Raw genomic sequence first — 25367 nt, forward strand, 5'->3', positions numbered from 1 at the left:
AAGAATACTTGTCCTTAGGTGTTGCTATATGTACCTTGATCTCTTCGTTTTTCAACTGAGCTTCCCGTGAAGGGATGGGCATATTGGTCCCCTCTCTGTCTAACTCTGCACAGAAACCTGACATTTCCCTGAGCAAAGGCAGGAAAATTGACTAAGTGCTCCCCACCCCCACCCCCACCCACTATTTCTTTTGGGCCCTTCATCCCACAAACTTATAATTTTTATTATTTTTTTTAACGTTTTTACATTAAATGAATCATGCACTAATTAATTCAAGGTACACCTTAATCAAATCAGCCATAATGCTGAATAAGAGAACATGCTTGGAGCTCCGAAAAGTACTGTTCCCGGCTGACTAACATAGGTACTTAAATACAGTACTTTATTGACTAATAAAAAGAGTTAATAAATGAAGGAGTGCACTTTTGGTGAATGCAAATGAAGAAGAATCTATTTGCAGAAGAATCGATTCCTAACTAAGCTTATCCCCTATTGTCTGAGTTAACGTTCTCAGCATGCGGTTATAAAATAAATCAGGATCAGATTCAGACATGCTTACACTTCGCTCCATTTGTGCTCTCTTGCAACAAGGAGGCTAAGGCTTTACGTTCAGTTCTGGAGGCGGGGGTCAGGGTGTGGGACTTGTGAGCAAAGACCCTCTGGGCGTATCTGCAGTTGAGAATCTTAGCAGCACTGCAGACGGATCAACGAATTGCACTCAGTGATCACTGTTTCTTAGAGAAGAGTTTGAATCAGAAAAGAATGGGGGCAGAGGGAAAAATCCCTACAGAACCAGGACCAATATCAGATTTCTAAGGTGCTTGGTGAACCAGTCTTAAGTAACTTTTTTTTTTTCACCTTGGAATATGCAGTTCGGTGGATCAAAATAAAAACATCTGTCCGTTGCCCATTTTGGCTGGTGTATCATGTTACATACAATACATCTGATGCTCTGTCTTAAATATGTTGTGCAGTTTGCCAAGATTTCATGTTAGAGTCCCATGCAAATTTTCATTTGATATTTCTAAGCGATCCTCTAATTCTCATTCAGTCACATGAAAGAAAAAAATTAAAGAAGCCAGCAAGAATTAAAAATGGGAAGCACGTGATTCTTATTTTACCTAGACTAGTTCGTGGACTGAGTGATTTTAAACCAGTTTTAGAAAATACACTTTCTTTTCCCATTCTTTTAATAAAATGAAAATATTTTTTTTTCATGGTTCCTGAAGTCTTCGGGTTTTCCACCCCCAACACGGGCAATGCCCAGTACTGGCAATGCGACAATGCATTGACAGTTCAATGGAACGTCCAAAGCTTACTTAGCAAAGTATCTACACAGAGAGTGACTTTGGTCACTCGGGGTTTGGTTTGATTTGGGTTTTGTTTTTTTTTTTTAAGTCTTTCAAGCTGCTAAGTGGGGGCTTTTTAAAGTTTCTTTGCTTGGCTTTTTAAACATCAGTCAGTAGCTTGCTCTTATTAACACAGTTTTGGTTAGCTGTGGTACAATTGCCAGTTCTGATATTGGCCTGTCTAAAGTGGCCTATGCTATTATTCATATCCTCTTCGATCTCCATGTATTCAGATTTGCTGAGAGTGGACGAGCTGCGCCGACTGAGGTCACTGTCAGAGGCTAAGTTAGGGGCGCTAACGTGGAGCAACTGAGCCTGCTCTTCCCCCTCAGTTTCTCGGTGGTAGAAATAGTTGAAATTGGACACAATGACAGGTACGGGCAGGGCAATTGTCAGCACACCAGCGATGGCACACAAGGAGCCCACGATCTTGCCTCCAATTGTCACAGGGTACATGTCACCGTATCCTACGGTGGTCATGGACACCACCGCCCACCAGAAAGCATCAGGGATACTGGAAAAGTGCGACTCAGCTTCTTCCGCCTCGGCAAAGTACACTGCGCTAGAGAACAGTATGACCCCGATGAAGAGGAAAAAGATGAGCAGCCCTAGCTCCCTCATACTAGCCTTGAGGGTCTGGCCCAGGATCTGCAAGCCCTTAGAGTGGCGGGAGAGTTTGAAGATCCTAAATACCCTTACCAACCTGATGACTCTGAGGATGGCCAGCGAGGTGGCCTGCTCACCCTTCTGGTTCCCCTTCTGCTCTGCTATCTCGGTGCCCAGGGTGATGAAATAGGGGATGATGGCCACGATGTCGATGAAGTTCATGATGTTTTTGAAGAAGTCCGTCTTGCTGGGGCAGGCGAAGAAGCGCACCACCAGCTCGAAGGAGAACCAGATGATGCACAGCGTCTCGACGATGAAGAAGGGGTCCGTGAAGATGTTGGCGTTGTAGACCACGGTGGTGTTGTCCAGGCGGTGGATGGCTCCCGGGAAGTCCTTCTCGTCCTTCAGCTCGGGCAGCGTCTCCAGGCAGAAGATGACGATGGAGATGAGGATGACCATAACGGAGACGATGGCGATGACCCGCGCGGGCCCCGAGCTCTCCGGGTACTCGAAGAGCAGCCACACCTGGCGCTGGTACTCCTTCTCGGGCAAGGGCCGTTCCTCCTCCTTGATGAAGCCCTCGTCCTCGCGGAACTTCTCCATGGCCTCCTCGCCCAGCTCGTAAAACTTGATCTCCTCGGAGAACATGTCCAGCGGCACGTTGACCGGCCGGCGCAGCCGGCCCCCGGACTGGTAGTAGTAGAGGATGGCGTCGAAGCTGGGCCGGTTGCGGTCGAAGAAGTACTCGTTCCTCAGCGGGTCGAAGTAGCGCATGCGTTTCTTAGGGTTGCCCAGCAGCGTGTTGGGGAACTGCGCCAGAGTCTTGAGCTGCGTCTCGAAGCGCAGCCCGGAGATGTTGATGACCACGCGCTCGCAGCATTCGTGGTCGTCGTGCTCTGCCGGCCGCGGGTAGCTGCTGTCCTGAGGGTGGCCTGGGGCAGCCGAAGCCTCGTCCACATTCTCTCCAGACATCACCGTCATGGTGGAGGTGGTGGGAGGCAGAGATGGTGGCCGGAGGCGGGAGGCGGGGCACCGGGCCGGGGCGGGGAGGGGCGAGGGAGGTGGGATGGGTGGCGGACCCACGCGCCCTCCCCACCGGCGCTCCAGAGGCGGGGCTTCCGAGCCGGCAGGTGGAGATTATCAGCCACTTGGCTTCTGGAGACCCGCCCCTCCACCCCGCCTGCTCCTCAGTTTGGAATCCCTCTCGCCTGCCGCTCGGGTGCAGCTTTTCCGGGCGGGAAGGGGAGAGTTGGTGTGTCTTCCTGCTCCGAGGTGCCTTAACGCAGCGCCGTCCTAGCGGACCGGGCCATGGCTTCGGGGTGACCCCGGCCTCCCCTCCCCTCCGCGAGCCCTCTTAGGACCCGGTGCGGAGCCGGCTCAGCGGACCCCCTCGCCCGCCACCCCTTCTGCTTCTCCTTGGCTCTTCCCCCCTCCTAGCCCTCTTCGCCTGCCGCCTTCTAAGCTCCCACCGGGGCCATCGATGGACGCTGCAGAAAAATAGAAAGTGATACGGGGCAGAAGATCAGGAAGCGTTCACATGGGACGGACCCACAGACACGGAAGAGCACAGACCTTTAGCTTTTTTTTTTTTTTTTTTTTTCCAGAAAGCACGAGACTTTGGCTAGGGTTGTCACAGACACGCAGACAGACACACGCAGACACCCGAAGTCCAAGTTTGGGGCTCTTCTACCCCACTTTCCCCAATGCAATGCCCGACCGCCAATGTGTTTACAACTCGGTTAAACTAGAGATCGGAAAAGCGCCGAGAGACGCTGCGGGGAGCTCCGGATCCAGACAGCATCTCCGTACCCCCCGGCTTCCCCCACCCGTCGCCCCGAGCCCCGCTTCTGCAGCCCCGAGCTGGGGAGCCCCCCTACCTGGCCGGCCGACTTGGCGCAGGGGAGGTGCTGAGTCGGCGGAGAGCCCGAGTGGGAATGCGGCAGGTCGGCTTTGCGGTACCCTGGCGCGAGCCGCGGCAGCCGCAGCATCCGAGGGGCGCCAGGGCCAGCGCGCCACCCTCGCCCCTGGTCCTGCTTCCTTCAGTCGGCCAGTTGCTTTACTGGGCAGCTACGGCGGAAATGTCCATTCCCTACCCCCATGCTCACCCGTGGCCGGCAGCTTGGAGACGCCACTCTGTCTCTTGTCTCCCTCTGTGTGTGCGGGGAGTTCCGGAGGCTGCGGAGCGGAAGAGCAAAATGCCACCCTCTCCGGAGCTCTGAAGCGAATGACGATACGGAGCGCTTTCGCCCCCTCCCAGCACCGTGGGAGCCCTTGATTCGATCCCGAAGGAGGCGAGTGAGCTAGGGCCTGGATCTACATGGCTCGCGGGTCTTCCCCTCCGCCTCCAGCACACCCCCGCGCGCGGACCTCGGCGAGGCTACGCGGAGCGCTGGGAGCCGTTCGCAGCTCCGAGTGGGGCAGGGTGCGTGCGGCGCGGGTCCCCTCGGTCCATTTCTGGGCGCTGCTAGATCAGCAGAAACCTGAGAAAGCGACAGGAATGCGGAGCAGCGATTGGCCCACCGGGGCGTGGGCTGGGGAGGGCGGGGGAGGGCGGGAGCGAGGAGGTAGATGGAAAACAGGAGGGGGTGGCTTGGCAGAGGGTAGGGGGTGGCTGTCATTCAGTTCCCACCCTTGCCAGCACTGCTTTTTCCTTCTCCGGCCCCGAAAAGCCGACCACCAGTTCTCCTCCCCTTCTGGTCCACAGCCCCGCACGCGCACATTCCTCGGCCGCGACCTTCCCCGGGAATTTCACATTGGAAATGCTCAGGTCCGACGCAATGCAGACGGTTGTGTTCCTGGCACAACTCCTCGGATGGGCGTGCGTTTGTGCAGCCCCGCGGTGATCCGCGTCTCGCCGCGCTGTCCGGCCCCTCCCGCAGAGGGGCTCTCTGCAGGCCTGGCCCGGCCTGGCCCGGCCCGGCCCCGCCGGCCTCGGGGGAGATGCGGACTTGAGCTCTGCAGTTGGGGAAATCACCCGGGTGTGTTCTCGGTCGCGCTGCTGCGAGACGGTGGTGCTAAGAGCGTGTCCCTCTTTGACCTACGACAGGAGTTGAAGTTTGCTGGCCATCAGACTATTCTGAAATACCGAGAATGTGACTTGGGGGAAACCAAAGGCTTCGTGGGTTTATGGGCTTGTCTGCCAACTTGGTGCTAATTGGAACGAATCTGAGAAGCGAGTGGCTTGCCCACCTCCCACCCACGTCCGCCTTTCCGAAGCCTCTTTTCCCGACCTAGGGCCTTCTCGGGGCCACTTTGCAAGGCTGGCCACTTCTCAGGGAAAGGGTCCGCCCAGAGGGGCTGGGGGGGCGGGGGGGAGCGGGAGCCGGGGGCGTGCGCGGGGCGCTTGGAGTGCGGCTACAGCTGAGCCTCCAAAGACGCTTCTGCGCCTGGGCGCCTGCAGCTCGAGAGGAGGCAGCCAGCAGCTCGGGCACTTCAGTTACTGCCGAGTCTCCAAGGAGGATGCGAGCGCCGGGAGTCGCTGCCGATTGGCTCCGCGGCTGCCTAGGGACCACCAGTTCGCACCGCAGCCTCTGCGCTGCCTCCCGCCTACACCACCCACCCCTTTAATCAGAGCCAAAGATTGAGTCCTCCCCGCTCTATTGTGGCTAGTGCGAGAGGCAGGGGCCTCTGCCGGTTTACCCAGGCGGTGCAGCAATCCTGGGGACCCAACTACTTAAGCTCCCCGCCCACCAACTCCAGCTTTCCTTTCAGAGAAAATAAGTATTGTTCTTTTCACTCCCCCGCAGCAGCGTATCCCAGCTTTTCTTTTACAAACAATGAGGTTCTGTTAAACCCCTCCTTTCCAAATTAAGCTCTACCCTTTCCCCCATCTTCCAAACACACACTCCTGTATCCCACTCCTGCAGTTCCTTTCCTTCCCACCTTATTGCTTTATTGAGAAAAAAAAAAAAAAAAAACCCCACGAAGCTCTGCATTGAAATATCTGTGGCTCAGACGGTAAAGAATCTGCCTACAGTGTGGGAGACCCTAGTTTGATCCCTGGGTTGGGAAGATCCCCTGGAGAAGGAACTGGCAACCCATTCCAGTATTCTTACCTGGAGAAACCATGGACAGAGGAGCCTGGCGGGCTACAGTCCATGGAGTGGCAAAGAGTTGGACAGGACTGAGCGACTAACACACACACCTATTTCAGTTGCTCCTGCTATGGTCGCTAGTGCTGTTACAGCCCTATCTGAGAACAAATACCCTACTACTAGACCCAATAACCACTCCAGTGTTCTTGCCTGGAGAATCCCAGGGACAGGGGAGCCTGGTGGGCTGCCATCTATGGGGTCGCACTGAGTCGGACACGACTGAAGCGACTTAGCAGCAGCAGCAGCGGCAGACCCAATAAACATTTTCTGAACATCTAGCAATAAGGGGCTTCCTACCTTGCTCCTGTATCTCCTTTTACCTGTAGCCCCCGTGTCTTTTAAAAGTTTCTCAGACTGTCATCTCCCCAGCTTCCTGTGTCTCCACTAGCACTGATTCAGCATTGGGAGGTTGACTTACTAGAAGAGATTTACAGACTGGAGGAGATCCCAGATTCCTAAATTCAGGGTTTAATAAGGGGGCACAATAAGATCAGGAAATTTTCAATGTCCCTGGCAGATGTCTTTAGAGCAGGTCTGGACCTCCAAGGAATTGGAAGAAAGTTGCTGAGCTAGGAACTCACTTGATGCAACCTTGCCATCCATAAGGGTTTGAAGATGTTAATTTATTCAACAATTTGCTTAGCTCCAGCTTTGTGTCTTCCCTGGTGGCTCAGACAGTAAAGAATCTACCTGCAATGCGGGAGACCTGGGTTCGATCCCTGGGTAGGGAAGATGCCCTGGAGGCAACCCACTCCAGTATTCTTGCCTGGAGAATCCCCATAGACAGAGGAGCCTGGTGGGCTGCAGTCCATGGAGTCACAAAGAGTAGGACACGACTGAACAATTAAGCACAGCCCAGAACAGCTATGTGTCAGCCAAGTTCTAGCACTGAAGACGTACGTGGTAATAACTAAGACATGAGGTCCCAGACCTCTCCATGTTCACATAAAGGGAAAAACAAATATCATGTGATATCACTTACATGCAGAATCTAAAATGTGACGGACAGGAAGTTATCTATGAAACAGACACAGACACACGGACACAGAGAACAGACTTGTGGTTGCCATGGGGGAGGAATGGACTAGGAGCTTGGTATTAGCAGACGCAAACTATCACATACAGGATGGATAAACAACAAGGTCCTACTCTATAGCACAGGGAAGTATATTCAATATCCTGTAATAAACCATAATGGAAAAGAATATGAACAACCACATATAGGTATATGTATATATCACCGAATCATTTTGCTGTACACCAGAAACTAACACAACATTGTTATAGTTGCACAACTATACCTCAATCAAATGAATTTTAAAAAGACAAACCCTGTTAGGTAAAAATAATAATAATAATAATAAGAGGATAGAAAGTGACAAATGTAGGTATGCGTGGATAGGAAGTGTCTCTCTGCAGGGGTAGCATTTGAACAAAGAACTTCAAGAACTGAGAGGGTAGCGAACAGGAAGATGAGAAGGCTGGGTGTGAGAGCCAATGCAAAGATTCCAAGGCAAGGACAAGCACAGCGTATCTGGGAAACAAAAGAGGACCAGAAAGAAATGACCAAGGAAAAGTGTGGGAGAAACTAGGTCAGAAAAGCAGGCAGGGACCTGCTCATGCAGAGCCTCTTAAGCCACTCTAAGAATATTTCATTTTATTTTGAGCACAATGGGAGGTTATCGGAGGACTTGGATCCATGAAGTAACATAATATGATTTGCCTTTTTTTTTTTTTTGCCGCACTTCACAACTTGTGGGATCTTAGTTCCCAGACCAGCACATGAACCTGGACCCTTGGTAGTGAAAGAGCAGAATCCCAACCACTAGACCACCAGGGAATTCCCTGATTTGCCATTTTTAGAGGTTATTCTGGTGGCTCAGATGGTAAAGAATCTGCCTGCAATGAGGGAGACCCAGGTTCGATCCCTAAGTCAGGAAGATCCCCTAGAGAAGGAAACAGCAACCTACTCCTGTATTCTTGCCTGGGAAATCCCATGGACAGAGGAGCCTGGCGGGCTACAGTCCATCGGATCACAAAGAGTCAGACACGACTGAAAGACTTTCACTTTCAGGAGCAAGGCATAAGGTCGGAGGTTACTGAGTAGCACAAAGGAAGATGGCTTAAACAGGGAAAAGAGTGGTAGGAGTGGGATTACATTTTGAAAACATAGATAGCAGGATTCCGGATATGAAGAAACAGTTCAAGAACATCTTCTAGGTCTGTAACCTTAGTAACCAGGTGGATGGTGATGTCATTTCCTGGAGGAGGAATTGGACAGCACTTGTCCCACCAGGATGTGAACTGCACAAAGTCTGGGACCTGGGGTGTTTTAGTTATGACTGCCTTGGGCCATGGAGGCTTTTCCTCAGAGTCTCCCTGCCTTACCATTCTTCCTTCCCTGTGGCCACTTGCCCTGCCTCAGCTGCTGCTGGGTCAGCCAGGTCTGTCCCGGCAGCAGAATTCCGCCCAGTGAAGTTGACCACACAACAATGCATGGAATCTGGAGTGCTAAAGATGGCAGAAAGTTCCAGGTGACCAACACAGGCATGTGGAGACATTGACTCAATGGACCAGCCGGAGTTGCCCTGTAGGAGACTTGAGATAGGATTAAGCCTGGAGGTAAATTCCCTCTCTCTTTATTCTTTTCAAGGACTAGCTGCATCTCTTCGTGCCTCATGAAGCAGTGGTCAGCTTGGTAACTTGCTACATTGTACTTGCCCTCTATCCTTCCCTCGTCCCTTTTGCTCACTTCTTGGGGACCATGCCTTCCATTAAAGCCAAGATCCTAGCTCAGGTTCTGTTTTCTAGGCAGAGCAAGTTCAGACTTCAGTTTGAGACATGTTAGGCTGGTGCTATCTGTGAAATATCCAATGCAGATGATGAATGAGAAGTTGGGCATACGAGCGAGCCTAGAGTTCGAAGAGGATTGTGTAGACCTGAATTTCTCAACCTTGGTACTTGGTCTGGATACTTTGTGGTTGTGGAGGGTGTTTTCATTTTGTTGTTCTGTGCATTTTTGGAGGTTCAGCAGCGTTCCTGGCTTTTCCCTGCCAGCTGCCAGTAGCACCTGCTCCCAGTCATGACAACCAATAACGTCTCCAGACATTGCCACATGTCCCCTGGGGGGCAAAATCACCTCCCCTGGGAACCACTGGGGTAGATAGTAGTTAAAGTCAGAGCCCCAGACTAGCATCCTTGAACATGAAGGCAGAAAGAGAAGAGCCAATGTTCTGAAGCAGCACCCCAGGATATTCTAAATCTTAAAGGTTGATACAAGGAGAAAGTACCAGGGAGGGAGACAGAGAAACAGTGACTGGTGAGGGAAGCAAACCAGCAGTGTGTGCGGTTCGTGAAAGCAAATGAATACAGTGTTTTTCATGGGAGGCAAAAAGAGAGACAGATAGACTTAGCAACTCAACAACAACAGCGACAGTGTTTTTTGGTTTTTAACTTTTTATCTGAAGTATAGCCGATTAACAATGTTGTGACAGTTTCAAGTGGACAGCAAAGGGACTCACCCTATAATATATATACACATGTATCCATTCTCCCCCAAACTCCCCTCCCATCCAGTCTGCCACATAACACTGAGCAGAGTTCCCTGTGTTATACAGTAGGCCCTTGTTGGTTATCCATTTTAAATAGAGCAGTGTAAGTACAAAGTTTTGAGAAAGAGAGAAAAATTATTTTTTTGAACACTGCTGATAGAATGAGGAAATTAAAATTAACTACCAGATTTAGAAAAAAAATGAGATAAAAAGAAACTGAGAGAGAAGAACTAATGACAGTGAGTAAAATCAGATCTTGAAATTTTGGGGTCAACGGGGAAAACGGAGCAGAAGCTTCCATCAACGAAGGGTGACAAGACTCTTTTTTTTTTTTTTTCAAGATGAGAGCTATTACAATATGTTTGCATGCTGATGGGGATGATTCAGTAGAAAGGGGAAAATTGTTGATGCAGTAGAAAGAGAAACATTGGAGCAATGTTCGTGAGAAGGCAAAAGGAGAATGGGATGTGAGATCCAAATGAAAAGATTGGCTTTGGGAAAGGACAGCAAATCCATAGACAGTGAAGTGAGAGCAGAGTTCAGACTTAAGTAGTTTAGTGGATGTGGCTGGGGAGTTTGTGGACATTCACTTATGCAATCAGAAGCAATTTTTTCTCAGTTAAGAAGGGGAGCAAAGGCATCAGCTGAAAGTGAGGGTAGGAAGGAGGTCTCAGAAGTAGGAGGCGGAAAAATGTGAAATAACCACCCGGGGGAAAAGAAGGTGAAAGCATCAGGGACCACAGCAGGATTGCCTGGCAGTGTCGTGGGCTCCCTTTGGGTGAGGGACCATGCATTTCAGTGATTGTTTAAGATTAACTTGGAAGTGAGTCAGGATAGAATTAGTTCTGATGACTGTTTATGGGAAATGTGAAACTAGTTCTAAATATAGCCTCCTTCTTAGCATTGGTTTCTTAAGTGTTATGTAGCGGCTAGACAAGACGTGGCAAGAAAAGAACTGGTCTTACCAGGCTAGAAAATATCCACGTGCACTCACCTTAGATCCTGCTGAGGGCAGTGTTAAGAGATGGGGAATGAGTGGGGGTCTGAGGTATAATCATAAAAGGGAACGTAGAATCACTTGGAGACACAAAGGAAACGTCAAGCTTCTCCAGGAATGTGAGATGATACTGAGTGGTATGGATGACCACGTTAGCCAGGCGTCCTCTTGTTGGGACTTGTGATCCAGTTTATCTGTAGATACGGGCTTCCCTGGTGGCTAAGATGCTGGCTCTGACTACGATGCCGGAGACTTGGGTTCAATTCCAATGTCGGGAGGGAAGATCCCCTGGAGGAGGGCATGGCAACCCACTCCAGTATTCTTGCCTGGAGGATCCCATGGACAGAGAAGCCTGGCGGGCTTCGGTCCATGTGGTCGCAAAGAGTCAGAAAAACTGAGTGACTAACACTTTCTTTTTATCTAGATGGGCTCCAGGGGTCCGTGAATGTCTGAAATCGCTTGCACACTTTTGTATATGTCAATAATCTTGTTTCTGAGCACCAAGTCTGTAAGTGATCTTTATCAAAATCTCAAAGGAAGCTTCCACTGGAACAGTTAAAAGCCTATATTTTAAAATCATGGATAAGTTCTAATTCAATGACTCTGATCATGAACAAGTCACTCCATTATTTTACATCTTCATCTCCTTATTTGTAAAATCTCTATTATTGTAGGCAGTGAGCATGAAAGACAAATTGAGTACTGAACAGGGCCTGACAGAGTTAAACTTCATAAAATGTCAAGGAAAAAAGTGACCAGGAAGATTAAGAATCATTGCATTAGCTCTCTAAGAAACATTCGCCCAGGATAAAGCAGTCCCTAAATAACTGAGAATCAGAGAAAAGAATTAATATACTACCTACCATCAAGAATTCTTACAGCCAGGACTTCCCTGGTGGTCCAGTCATTAAGAATCTGCCTTCCAGTGCAGGGGATCCAGGTTCAATCCCTGGTCGGGGAACTAAGATCACACAGGCCAAAGGGCAAGCTAAGCCCTTGCGCTGCAACTAAGATTGTCTGCATGCAACAAATAGAGAGCCTAGCCCACATGTGCCCCAAAAAAGACCCAGTGGAGCCACAGTTAAAAAAACAATGATAATAATCCTTTTAGCCAACTTCAGTATTCAACCACAGCAGGGTAATGGGTGCTACACTTTTCTCCCACCGTGAACAACTAAAAAGCTGGCTAAACTATGTGAGGCAGCACTGGGCAAGAGGCAGGGCAGAACTGAGATCTCTTATTCGCAAGTGCATGAGTTCATACTCAGTCATGTCCAATTCTTTCCAACTCCAAGGACTGTGGGTTGCCAGGCTCCTCAGTCCATGGGATTTCCCAGGCAAGAATACTGGAGTGGGTTGCTATTTCCTTCCCCAGGGGATCTTCTCAACCCAGGGATCGAACCCAAATCTCCTGCATTGCAGGCAGATTCTTTACCACTGAGCCATCATAAAAGGGAAATAAATGAGGTGAGCTCTGTCACAGGCTGGCTTTTTGCCTAGAGGTACTTTCCAGAAGTATGCGGGGAGAAGGGACCCAAGCAGAGCCTGGAAATCTCGATGAGTTGGAGAGACAGAGGCTGGAGTCTGGTGAAGCTGAAGTGGCTGCAAGTTATGAGACAAAGCACTGAACAGGAAGGAGCAACGCCATGAAAAAGTACCAGAAATCTGCACAGGGTTCGCTTGAATCTGTGAGTGAATACCAAAGTAAATGTGGGTAGGTAGGGTGAAGGCCTTCCCAGGTGGCTCAGCTGTAAAGAATTCGCCTGCAATGCAGGAGCTGCAGGAGGCCCAGGTTTGATCCCTGTGTCTGGAAGATCCTATAGAGGAGGAAATGGCAACCCACTTCAATATTCCTGCCTGGAGAATCCCATGGACAGAGGAGCCTGGTGGGCTATCGTCCATAGGGTGGCAAAGAGTCACCACAGGACTGAAGCTACTTAGCACCTATGCACAGGTGGTGAAACTCCAGGGGGGCTGGATTGGTTTAATATCCAAACACCAGTCAATGCAACTCCCTCCACCAGGAGAATCAGAGGAGATTCTCAATAGATGCAGAAAAGCTATTTGACAAAATTCAACACCCTTCCATGATGAAAACAAAACAGAAAAATAAAAGTTTGGCCCATTAGAAACAGAAGGAACTTCCTTAGAATAAAAAAGAGCATCTACCAAAAATGTACAACAACCATCATTCAGTTCAGTTCAGTTCAGTCGCTCAGTCGTGTCCAACTCTTTGCGACCCCATGAATTGCAGCATGCCAGGCCTCCCTGTCCATCACCAACTCCCGGAGTACACTCAAACTCATGTTCATCGAGTCAGTGATGCCATCCAGCCATCTCATCCTCTGTCATCCCCTTCTCCTCCTGCCCCTAATCCCTCCCAGCATCAGAGTCTTTTCCAATGAGTCAACTCTTCGCATGAGGTGGCCAAAGTACTGGAGTTTCAGCTTTAGCATCATTCCTTCCAAAGAAATCCCAGGGCTGATCTCCTTCAGAATGGACTGGTTGGATCTCCTTGCAGTCCAAGGGACTCTCAAGAGTTTTCTCCAACACCACAGTTCAAAAGCATCAATTCTTCGGCACTCAACCTTCTTCACAGTCCAACTCTCACATCCATACATGACCACAGGAAAAACCATAGCCTTGACTAGACGGACCTTTGTTGGCAAAGTAATGTCTCTGCTTTTGAATATGCTGTCTAGGTTGGTCATAACTTTCCTTCCAAGGAGTAAGCGTCTTTTAATTTCATGGCTGCAGTCACCATCTGCAGTGATTTGGGAGCCCAGAAAAATAAAGTCTGACACTGTTTCCACTGTTTCCCCATCTATTTGCCATGAAGTGATGGGACCAGATGCCATGATCTTTGTTTTCTGAATGTTGAGCTTTAAGCCAACTTTTTCACTCTCCACTTTCACTTTCATCAAGAGGCTTTTGAGTTCCTCTTCACTTTCTGCCATAAGGGTGGTGTCATCTGCATATCTGAGGTTATTGATATTTCTCCTGGCAATCTTGATTCCAGCTTGTACTTCTTCCAGTCCAGCGTTTCTCATGATGTACTCTGCATTTAATCATACTCAACGGTAAAAACATTGAACGCTTTCCAGGACTGGAACAAGGCAGTGCTGTGTACTCTAATCCTAGGTGTTGTTTTAGTCGTGTCCAACTCTTGTGCGCCACAGACTGTAGCCCACCAGGCTCCTCTGTCCATGGGATTTCCCGGCAAGAATACTGGAGTGGGTTGCCATTCCCTTCTCCAGGGGAGCTTCCTGACCCGGGGACTGAACCCACATCTCCGGCTTTGGCAGGTGGAGTCTTTACCACTTAGCCACCTAGTTGGTGACAGAAGCACTAAAATGAAATAAGAGGCATACAGATTGGAAAGAAAGAAATAAAATTGCTCGTATTCATAGACAACATGATTCTGCATATGGAAAAATCCTACAGATTCTATGAGAAAATCTGCTAGAAATAGTAAGTGAATTTAGAAAGGCTGAAGGAAACAAGGTGAATATATAAAAATCAGTACACTCTGCCACCTACAACATCAAAAAACATAAAATGCTTAAATATTAATGTAACAAGATGTTACATATAAGAGCTATACTTGGAAAACTATAAAACACTGCTGAGAGAAATGCTAAAAGACCTAAGTAAATGGAAAGATATAACATGATCATGGACTGGAAGACTCAGTATTATTATGATGTCAGTTCTCCCCAGACATAACTTCAATCAAAATGCCAGCAGTCTTGTGCACGGAAATTGGTTCTAAAATAAAGCTGATTCTAAAGCATATGAAAACACAGAGACCTGGAATAAAAGAAGTTTAAAACAGAACTATGATAATAATATTTTTTTGAAGTAAAAAAACAAAAACAGCGAGAACTATGTTGTAGGACTTAAACTACCTTATTTTAAGACCTACTACAAAGCTGCAATCACTAAGACAGGGCAACATTGCTGTAAAAAGAGACACACAGATCCTTGGAACAGAACAGCGAGTCTAGAAATAGGTCCATATTTATATGATCAATTGATTTTCAACAAGGTAATTAAGATGCGGAAAAGAGTGTTCTCAACAAAGGCAGCCGGAATAACTGAATAACCATAAACCTTCACACATATCTCACACTTACAGTTTCTACGAAAAAAAGCTACTAGAATGAATACTTTTCATTTTTGATTTTTCAGTAGTTTAAAAACTACTCAAAATGAATCGAAGGCCTAAATATGAAAGCTAAACTATTTAACTTCTAAAAGAAAATGCAGAATAAAATCTTTAAAATTCAGAACATAGACATAAACTGCTAAAAAATGTGAGACATTGAATTTCCTAAAAATTAAAAACGTCTGCTCTTCAAAAGACACTGTTAGAAAAATGAAAATGCAAGCGGGGAGAAAATGTTCACAGTATAAAGATAGGACACGGGACTTGTATTCAGACGTGTCAGTAACTCTTGCAACTCACTAACAAGACAACATAATGAAAAACAGACCAAAGATTTGAATTGACACCTCACAGAAAGAACACATTCTCTATCATTCTATTTATATGAACTTCTAGAATGAACAAGCACAGATCAGTGGTTTCCTGGTACCAGAGAAGCTCAAAGGAACAAAGGTATACGAGGGAAGTTTTAGGTGAAGGGAAAGTTCTGGATCTTGATTTTGGTGGTGGTTACATAAATGAATGAATGAATGAAGTCGTTCAGTCGTGTCCGACTCTTTGCGACCCCATGGACTGTAGCCTACCATGCTCCTCCTTCCACTGGATTTTCCAGGCAAGAGTACTGGAGTGGGTTGCCATTGCCTTCTCCAGGGAATCTTTCTGACCCAGGGATCGAACCCAGGTCTCCCGCATTGTAGGCAGACGCTTTACCACCTGCGCCACCAGGTAAGTCAAAACTCATAGAACTGTACACTTAAAATGAGTACACTTTATTGTGTATAAATTATACCAAAATTAAATTTATTTGAAAAAATACCTTGTTGTTGGGACTTCCCAGATGGTTCAGTGATGAAGACTCCACACCCAATGCAGGGGGCCCGGGTTCAATCCCTGGTCGGAGAACTAGATCCCACATGCTGTAACTAAGACGCTGTGCAGTCAAATAAAGAAACCAATAAATTTTTTTTAATTGTTGTCAAATAAATCATATTGATGCACCTTGAGCTGACAGAAGAAGGTTAGAAATATTAGTTCTTGTTTTTTCTAGAGCTTAACCTGTGATGGTTTCTTTCTTTTCTTTTCTTTTCTTTATAGATTTATTTATTTTGGGCTGTGCTGAGTGTTCGTTGCTGGGAGCGGGCTCTCTCTGTGCAGTGAGTGCGGGCCACTCTTTGCTGTGATACACGGCCTTCTCATTGCAGTGGCCTCCCCCGTTGTAAGCACCTGGACTTCAGTAGCTGCAGAACCTGGGCTCTGTGTTTGTGCCTCACAGGGCCTGGTTGCTCCTCAGCATGTGGGATCTTCCCAGACCAGGGATCAAAGCCACGACCCCTGCACGGACAGGCAAATTCTCAACCACTAGACCACCAGGGAAGCCCCCATGACGTTTTTTCAAACTACTCTGAGTTATCCTTGAAAGGAGGAATCTCGTCGCAGGAATAAGCAGAGGTATTTCCCATCTTCCTAGGACTATTTGGGCAGGTTCACAACTTGGAGAAGAGGATTCAACATTTAGAAATTCAGCATTTACAAAGTCACTATTGAGCACCTATTGATGGCCTCAGTCATTGTGTAATATATCAGAGACAAGATGGACTCCCTGCCCTCAGTGAGGTCCTATTATCCTTGTGGAGACAGACACAAGCAGGTCATTACCATACAAGATGAAAAATGCTTCAATGGGACAGGCAGAGGTACACTCAGGAGAGAAGAGTGGCCTAAAGCCAGCCTGGGGAGATCAAGAAGAACTCCCAGGAGAAATGACAAAATAACAGATCAGATGAATCCTAGAAGATGAATAGGAGATGTGGCTATCGAAGTGTCTTCTGGGCCGAAGTCAGCAACACGCTTTACCTGAAGGTTCTAGATGTACAAGGGACTTGACACCATACCTAGAAACAAAACTTGGGTCAGCAGACCTGGAGGATTGAGAATAGGAAGCTGAGTGACAAAAAAAATAAGGCCAGAGAAGTTGCCAGGAGCTAGGTCAAAAAGCCCCTAGCTGGTCACCATGGTGGACCCCGCTGGTTTCCTCCTGAGCTTCCAATCCTCACTTTTGCTCCCCACCCCAAGCCGCCAGCGGGACCCCCTTGTACATAGCCTGAGAGGAAACCCACTGCTCCAGGGTATCTCATCAGGAATCAGCCTGTGACCCACCCCTAACCCAAGAGACGGGAGGGGAAGCCTTCTGGGGGGCTTCAGGGAAAGGTTCCCTCAGTGGTAGGAAGGAGCCACAGAAAGACTTTTTCTTCTGATGCTGTTGTTGCGGTTCAGTAACTAAGTTGCATCTGACTCTTTGTGATCCCATGGACTGCAGCACACCAGGCTCCTCTGTCATCCACTATTTCCCAGAGTTTGCTTAAATTCATGTCCATTGAGTCAGTGATGCTATCTAACCATCTCATCCTCTCATGTCTGATGAGTCATCGGCATATGCATCTTGCCACCAGTCTGAATGATGAAGCCAACCCTGAAGATGTCAGAGCAAATAGAGGGAAAACCTGGATCCTGGTGAGCTGCTGAATCAGGCAGCTGTGAAGCTTCCTATCATGGAAATTCTTGTTTTAAAATTCAATGATTTTCTCATGGTTAAGTGAGTTTGAGCTGAGCTTGCTCATTAAATCTTATTAAAGGATTTATCATTAAGGATTTTAAACAGTCTTGTAAATTATCATGGCTAACACTTGGATAAATAATTTAGATGTAGGGGCTTGTGTCAGTTAGAACTCTTTGTGATTATAGAAGTAGACACTTGACTCCAAATGGCTTAAACTAAAAAGGGGGAGTTCAAAGTGTTAGTTGCTCAGTCGTGTCCAACTCTTTGCGACCCCATGGACTGTAGCCCACCAGGCTTCTCTATCCATGGGATTCTCCAGGCAAGAATACTGGAGTGGGTTGCCATTCCCTTCTCCAAGGCATCTTCCCAACCCATCTTCTCCTGCATTGCAGGCATATTCTTTACTGTCTGAGCCACCAGGGAAGCCCATGAATACTAGAGTGGGTAGCCATGCCCTTCTCCAGGGTATCTTCCAGACTCAGGAATCAAACCGGCGTCTCCTGCATTGCAGGTGGATTCTTTACCAACTGAGCTACCAGGGAAGCCCTCCATTTCTCATAATCAGTCATAAATACAATCAAAGTCCAATGACTAGTATGAGTATTTATTTGTTTACCCCCAAATCACCTTCCTCCCAATCTAGAGAAACCGAGAAGTCCTTTCTCCCCTAGTCACCCTGTTTCTTCTTTGCCTCCTTTCAGGGTCCTCCCTTTCCTCCAGGATGAAAAGGAGGAGCCACTTCATCCCTTGTGTCTGGGCCTCGAAGAACCCAGACTTACACCTGGCCCAGCAGGGTGATGGTGGATCCCTCTGCAAGGATGCCCCGGAGAACAGTCACCTCTGGCTCATGTTGATCACCTCTCATTTTCACCCGAATGTGTTATTTCAGGGATAGTTTCCCCCCACCCCATCAGAGATAAGGATGGGGGAAATGTAGGTATGGAAAGGGCACTTATAGAAGGACCACAAGAAAGCATCAAAGGCCCGGCTGAGATCAGAAACCGAGAACTGGAAGAAATGCCTGTGTGTCTGCTTGTGTGATATTTTTTCTCCAAAAAGTTTCAGCATCCCAGATGTTGAATAGAAAAGGAGGTTGGCAGTGTTGTGTTGTTGCTGTTTAAAAAAAGCTGTTAAAATGATGGCTTTGTCTATAATTTACAAATAGATTAGGGTGTTGGAACACAGATTATAATTCCTAACCCAAAATACATATACTGGAAGTGTTTACATTGCAAAACAGTCTGTGTTGAGTACATCACCCAAAGGCATAGAGTTTTGAGGCTTCTACTGCCTAATTTTCTCCATTTTGCGGCAGACCCAGAAATGTTCTGTGAATTTTCCCCTGCTCTAAGTATTCACTAAACCCTGTAGCTTAATGTATCTCAGTCACAAGAAATAATATCAAGGAAAGATTGCTGGCAAGACGTGCAGTGGGGCTGCACTGCCTAGCATGACAGCCACTAGCCACGTGTGGCTGTTCACATCTAAATGAATTAAAGTGAGTTAATTTTCAGGCCCCTCCAGCCACGTGTTAAGTGAGTAATAGTCACAGTGGCTGGTGATCACTATACTGGGCGTTGCAGAGGCTCTACTGGGCAGAACTGAAGAAAGTCCTATTTGGCAACACTGCCTTAGAGCTCTGACCTTTGGGTCATTCCAGGCACTCAGTGAGGGCAGCATGGTTTGGGTCGCTTGTATAATTGCTTTTACGCCTTTCGCTTGCAACAAGGAACATTATCAGAAAAAGCCCCATAATTCACAGCGGTAACTATCGTCAGAACTCTGTGAAAGACACCATCCACCAGGGTACACGGCGTCTTTTATGAAGGTCTCTGGAAGAAATCTGAATCTCGGTGTCAGAGTAATCTCTGCTTCTCCTCAACGTGGATTGTTTTCATCTTGCAGCTACTGGGCTTCGTAAAGCGGGTTCATTGGCCTTACTGTCTTCAGGCGGACTTTACAACCTGTGTGTGTGGTGTGTGTTTCCTGCCTGATTTTCCTTCACGATTGATTTTAAACTTGGGGGTTGAATTCTTTTAAAAGCTACCTAAGTCCTTCCTGTCATAGCAGTAGAATATAAATGAACAGACATGATATACATACATATACACGTGTGTGTGTACAATAACTTTCAAGTCACTGCTCAGATACGTGTCCTAGGCATCAGAACAGTAGTCAGAACCCAGCCACCAAGCGCTGTAATTCATCACTCCGGGGTCGTTCTCAGCCACAGTACCCTGAGCTGTCACTTTGGGGTCAGGAACAGATGAGACCGAGTCATAACTGAGGTGTCAGTGTCCTCTGACAAATATTCAAAACTAAGTTAGAATCTGAGGCTTCCAAGTGTGTTAGTCACTCAGTCGTGCCCGACTCTTTGTTACCCCATGATCTGTAGCCCATCAGGCCCCTCTGTTCACAGAATTTTCTAGGCAAGAATCCTGGTGTGGGTTACCATTTCCTCCTCCAGGGAATCTTCCCGACTCAGGGACTGAATCCGGGTCTCCTGCATTGCAAGCAGGTTCTTTACCATCTGAGCCATCAGGCTTTTCCTACTTGATATATAACTGTTACTACCATTAATAGACCTGCATTGTGCCAACTCAAATGGTTTCCACTGCAGTTTATATATTTATATTTGTATATATTTAAATATTTTCTCACGCACATCTTTTTGCCTGGTTGTGCCGGCTCTTTGTTACCACATGGGCTTTTTCTCTTGTGGTGACTGGGGGCTGCTCTCTAGTAGCAGTTCTCAGGCTTCTCACTGTGGTGTCTTCTCTTGGTGCAAAGCACAGACTCTAGGGCACGCAGCCTCAGTGGTTGTGACACACAGGCTTAGTTACTCTGTGGCATGTGGAATCTTCCCGGGCCAAGCATTAAATTCGTGCCTCCTGCATTGGCAGGAGGATTCTTTACCACTGAGCCACCAGGGAAGCCCTAAATACATATGTTTAATCCCGATTACATAGACGCCTTTGCTCTGACTTTATACTGTGGAGCATCTGACATGCTACTCTCACTGATGACATGATGTAGATCTCAATCCCACACTCTACTAAGCCACAAATACATACATACTCTGCTTAGTTGTCCAGCCTAGAGATGGATAGGGATGCATAGAAGAACTAAATTCACAATTTCCAAGACAATTTTGCTTATTCTCATAAGTAAAAAGCTTTGGACTTTTTTCCTTTTATTTTCCAAATCAATTAACCCTCTATAGTATTGCATACGTACTAGGTACATGTTATTTCATGGTGGAAAAGGCAAAAATTGCATTCTCCACACCTTTGATACGTATATAATCTTCTTTGTTGACAAGGCAAGATGTTCATGGGTGTAAAAGGACAGCTTCCAAAGGCAGTCAAGCGAGCAGTGAGATCTCATGTGTTCTAGAATGGGGTGGAAAGTCAGGGGCCCATCCGGACAGCCACTGGGCAGTTTGTGGGAGCTGTGATGTTTGGAGGATCTGCAGAGGGGAAGGCAAGGGGGCAGATCACGAGGGAGACAAGACCAGAGGCAAGACGCAGTTATGGTGATGCACAGACCTTTCAGGGCACAAGGCACAGCTCGGTCTGGCATTAGCACACTTAGGAAGGAATGCTCAGAGTTGGTGGGGTGACAAAACAAGCTGGAGCCGGGCAGGGCAGACCAAGCAGAGGACTGCAAACCCCTGCACGCGCAGGAGCTCACCCGTGACAACCGAACATCATCAGTACCATTCCAATTATTTGTAGCCTTGGGAAAAAAAATAAGAGCAAGTTTTCAGTCAGTGTTCAGTGATAGAGTGAAAGGAGGTGGGTTCCTGATGGCAATTATTATCCAACATGTGATAATGAATTGTTTTAAAATTTATCTTTAAAATGCCTTTAAAGTTGTTGTTTAGTCATTAAGTCGTGCCCAACTCTTTGTAACCTCATGGCCTGTAGCCTGCCAGACTCCTCAGACCATGGAATTTCCCAGCAAGAATACTGGAGCGGGTTGCCATTTCCTTCTCCAGGGGATCTTCCTGACCCAGGGATCGAACCCATGTCTCTTGCATTGGCAGGCAGATTCTTTACCACTGAGCCACCTGGAAGACCCACTTTTAAAATATCAAATACTTGAAATAATCTTTAAAGTACCACATTTTATGCTTTTCAAAGCTCTTGTGCATCATTTTAAAATCCTCAGACAAACCCTCGGAGGTTGGGGGACCAAAGGTTTATTTATTATCCTAATATGATGAAGGCACTGAGCAAGAACTGACAGGGGCCTGACTCCTCCATGTCCACTTGGGCATCAGTGAACCAAGACAGCAAACACAGGCCCCCACCTGCCAGTTCACTGCCAGCCCCTCCGCTCCACACTGCCTAACGCTGCTCTGCTTCATTCTCAAACATTTGCAGCTCCGAGTCCATCGTCACTGGCGCAGGGAATTTTCCCTTTAAATACCACATTCTAAGTAACGTACTAATTACAGTAGGAGGAGCGTGGGCTATTCAGAACTTTCTGCTTTTGAGGGAAACAGGTGGCAAACCTAGACAGCAGATTAAAAAGTAGAGACATCACTTTGCCAACACAGGTCCGGATAGTCAAAGCTATGGATTTTCTAGTAGTCATGTACGGATGTGAGAGTTGGACCATAAAGAAGACTGAGCATTGAAGATTTGATGCTTTTGAATTGCGGTGCTGGAGAAGATACTTGAGAGTCCCTTAGACTGCAAGGAGATCAAACCAGTCAATCCTAAAGGAAATCAACCTTGAATATTCATTAGAAGGACTGATGCTGAAGCAGAAACTCCAATACTTTGACCACCTGATGAGAAGAACCGACTCATTGGAAAAGACCCTGATGCTGGGAAAGATTGAAGGCGAAAGGAGAACGGGGCGGCAGAGGATGAGATGATTAGATAGCATCACTGACTCAATGGACATGAGTTTGGACAAACACCAGGAGATAATAAAGGACAGGAGAGCCTGGTGTGCTGCAGTCCACCGAGTCACAAAGACTTTGCCACAGAACAACGGCAACAGCAAGGTGATAATTAAGAAAGACTGGTCCCTCCACCTTTCTGGAGTTTCCAGGTCTAGGAGACATGTCTCTTTATCAGGCTGGTTTGGATACTATCTTGCTTGAAGATGAAAGGATGAACAGCTTGATGGCCTGGGGGCTTTGTAATCTGCAATGATGCTGTGGTTCTTTCCTCTAACGCTTGGCTTGGATGGCATTGTCAGGAGTCCAAGTCTTTTATTTAAAGTGCATCCGAGAGAAATACAGCTGGATATAAGCAACGCGTACGTGCAGGACAACAGTGTAAATATTTTATAGACTGCAGCACAACAGAATTAAATACTTTTGCTTGGACAAATGAATCTCATCCTCAAAGCCACTGCAAAGAAGCTAACATATGGGGCATGATAATTTTGCAAATAACAGAACACACTGCCATATTCATATAACTCTGCATTTTTCCAAAATCCTAGCACCTTCTCAGCACTCTTGGGAGCAACCTTACCTCTTGTTCTTAGGAAGAAATCTTTTCTCTTGGCAGTCTGATAGATTATGCAACTCTATTTCAGTAATTAACTAATTGAGTCATATGTGTTTTTTTTTTCTTTCTGAGCTGTTAGATCTTCCTGTCTTTACTCTCAGAGTAGCATTCAGCTACTTTCCTTCAGAGCAAAGACCCATTTGACTGACCTGGTTCTCAAAAGTGCCCTCATTAACACTCTCCCTCTGACCAATGCCAACATCCCTTAGAAGTCACTCTCCAGCTCCCACTACAGACTTTGACCCTGTGGTGCTCTCACACCTCAGATGTCAGATGTGTCTCAGACTCAGGAACTAGCAGCAAGTTAAGACTGACCACCACCCACATCTACTCTCATCACTCCTATTCAGCAGAACCTTGGAAATCCTAGCCAGAGCAATCAGGCAAGAAAAAGAAATAAAAGGCATCCAATCAAAAAGGAAGGGCTTCCCTGGTGGCTCAGCAGTAAAGAAACTGTCAGCAATGCAGGAGACACAGGTTCAATCCTTGGGTCAAGAAGGTCTCCTGGAGGAGGAAATGGCAACTCACTTCAATATTCTTGCCTGGAAAATCCTATGGACAGAGTCCATGAGGTTACAGAGTCAGACACGACTGAGCACGCGTACACACAATCAGAAGGGAAGAAATAAAATGGTCTCTGTTTGCAGACGACATGATCTTATATATATAAACCCTAGAGACCCCACCAAAGGGAAAAAACTGTTAAACAAATTCAATGCAGTTGCAGGATACAAAATCAACATACAAAAATCTGTTACATTTCCATACATTTAACAGCAAACTACCTGAAAAGGACTAAAGAAAACAATCCTTTGCACAATGCCATCAAAACAATAAAATACCTAGGAATAAATTTAACCAAGGAGGTAAAATATTGGTACACCGAAAACTCCAAAACACTGACAAAAGAAACTGAAGAAACCACAAATGAATGGAAAGATATACTATGCTCATGGCCTGGAATAATTTACATTACCTAAATGTCCACACTACCCACAGCAATCTACAGATTCATGGCAATACCTATAAAATTCCAATGACATTGTTTTACAGAAATGGGGGGCCGGAATCCTAAAATTTGCATAGGATCACAAAAGACCCCCCAAAACCCAAGCAATCATGAGAAAGAAGAACCTGGAAGCCTCATACTTCCTGATTTAGAACTATATTACACAGCTATAATCATCAAAATAGTATTGCACTGGCATAAAAACAGACAGATGAATGCAACAGAATCAGGAGTCCAGAAATAAACCAATACATATACAATGGGACAGCAGAGGACGAGATGGTTGGATGTCCATCACCGACTTGATGGACATGGGTCTGAGCAAGCTTCGGGAGCTGGTGATGGACAGAGAAGCCTGGCGTGCTGCAGTCTGTGGGGTCACAAAGAGTCGAACATGAATGAGTGACTGAACTGAACTGATAATACAGTTAACTAATATTTGACAAGGGAGCCAAAAACACCCAATAGGGAAAAGATAGTTTCTGCAGTATATGGTGCTGGGGAAACTGGATAACCACATACAGAGTAATGAATCTGGATCCCTACCTCACACTACTTATAAAAATTCATTCAAAATGGATTAAAAATTTAAATGTAACCACATAACTCATAGAAGAAAACACAAGGGAAAGATCCTTGATATTGAACTCGTTAACAATTTTGTGGATATGTCAGCAAAAGCCAAAATAAATAAGTGAGACTACGTGAAACCCAAAAGCTATGCACAGCAAAAGAAATGATTACCAAGATGAGAAGGCAGCGTGTGGGAAGGGAGAAGACACTAGCAAATCATATATCTGATAAGGGGTGGATAGCCAAAATATATAAGGAACTCATACAACTTGATGGCAAACAATAAATAATCCAATTTTTAAATGGGCAAAGACCCTGAATAGACTTTTTTTCAAAGGAAACTTACAAATGGTTAACAATTTCATGAAGAAATGCTCAACAACACTAATCATAAGAAGGATGCAAATCAAAATCACAGGATAACCTCAAAGCTGTGAGGATGGTTGTTATCAGAGAGGGAGAAAGAGAGAGAGCAAGGGCTGGCAAGGATGTGAGTAAAAGAACAGTGTGCTATTGGTGGGAAGGTAAAACTGGGGCTAGCCTCTTCCTCTTCAGGGTCTGTGCAACTTTCCTTGGGTTGGACTTGTGGTCAAGCTTACTTCTCATCCTTTTTACTCTGATGCTGTATTCCTTTGTATCTTGGCTTATTTGAGGGAAGGACTAGTAAGACTAAGTTCTGACCTCTTTCCCCTTCGCCCTTTATATCTGACAAAACTGAAGCCCTGATGTGCAAAGCTCAAGAATACTCTCAGTGTTGGAGCTCTGCTTATCTCTCTGCTTCTTATTTTTTCCTTAGATTTTTCCTGATGTTGATTATTATCTTGTCAGCAATTTTTGCTTTTAAGGATGCTTTTTAAAAATATTGTAGCCAACTGCTATATTTAAAGTGGATAACCAACAAAGACCTACTGTATAGCACAGGGAGCTCT

The 25367-nt window shown here is 46.6% G+C and overlaps 1 protein-coding gene across 1 annotated transcript; it reads right to left on the reverse strand.

The window, feature by feature from the left end:
- Positions 1-225: 225 nt before the first annotated feature.
- Positions 226-3004, reverse strand: KCNA1 (potassium voltage-gated channel subfamily A member 1). The gene has a single exon (XM_019960154.2). It carries the CDS (start codon positions 2934-2936, stop codon positions 1449-1451), a length of 1488 nt encoding a protein of 495 aa, XP_019815713.1. The 5' UTR covers positions 2937-3004; the 3' UTR covers positions 226-1448.
- Positions 3005-25367: the final 22363 nt, after the last annotated feature.

Source organism: Bos indicus, chromosome 5, assembly GCF_029378745.1.
Source record: "Bos indicus isolate NIAB-ARS_2022 breed Sahiwal x Tharparkar chromosome 5, NIAB-ARS_B.indTharparkar_mat_pri_1.0, whole genome shotgun sequence".
In the NCBI taxonomy this organism is placed as follows: domain Eukaryota; kingdom Metazoa; phylum Chordata; class Mammalia; order Artiodactyla; family Bovidae; genus Bos; species Bos indicus.

Coding starts and splice junctions, on each gene's coding strand:
- KCNA1 (XM_019960154.2), bottom strand. CDS start 2,936: ATGACGGTGATGTCTGGAGAGAATGTGGACGAGGCTTCGGCTGCCCCA.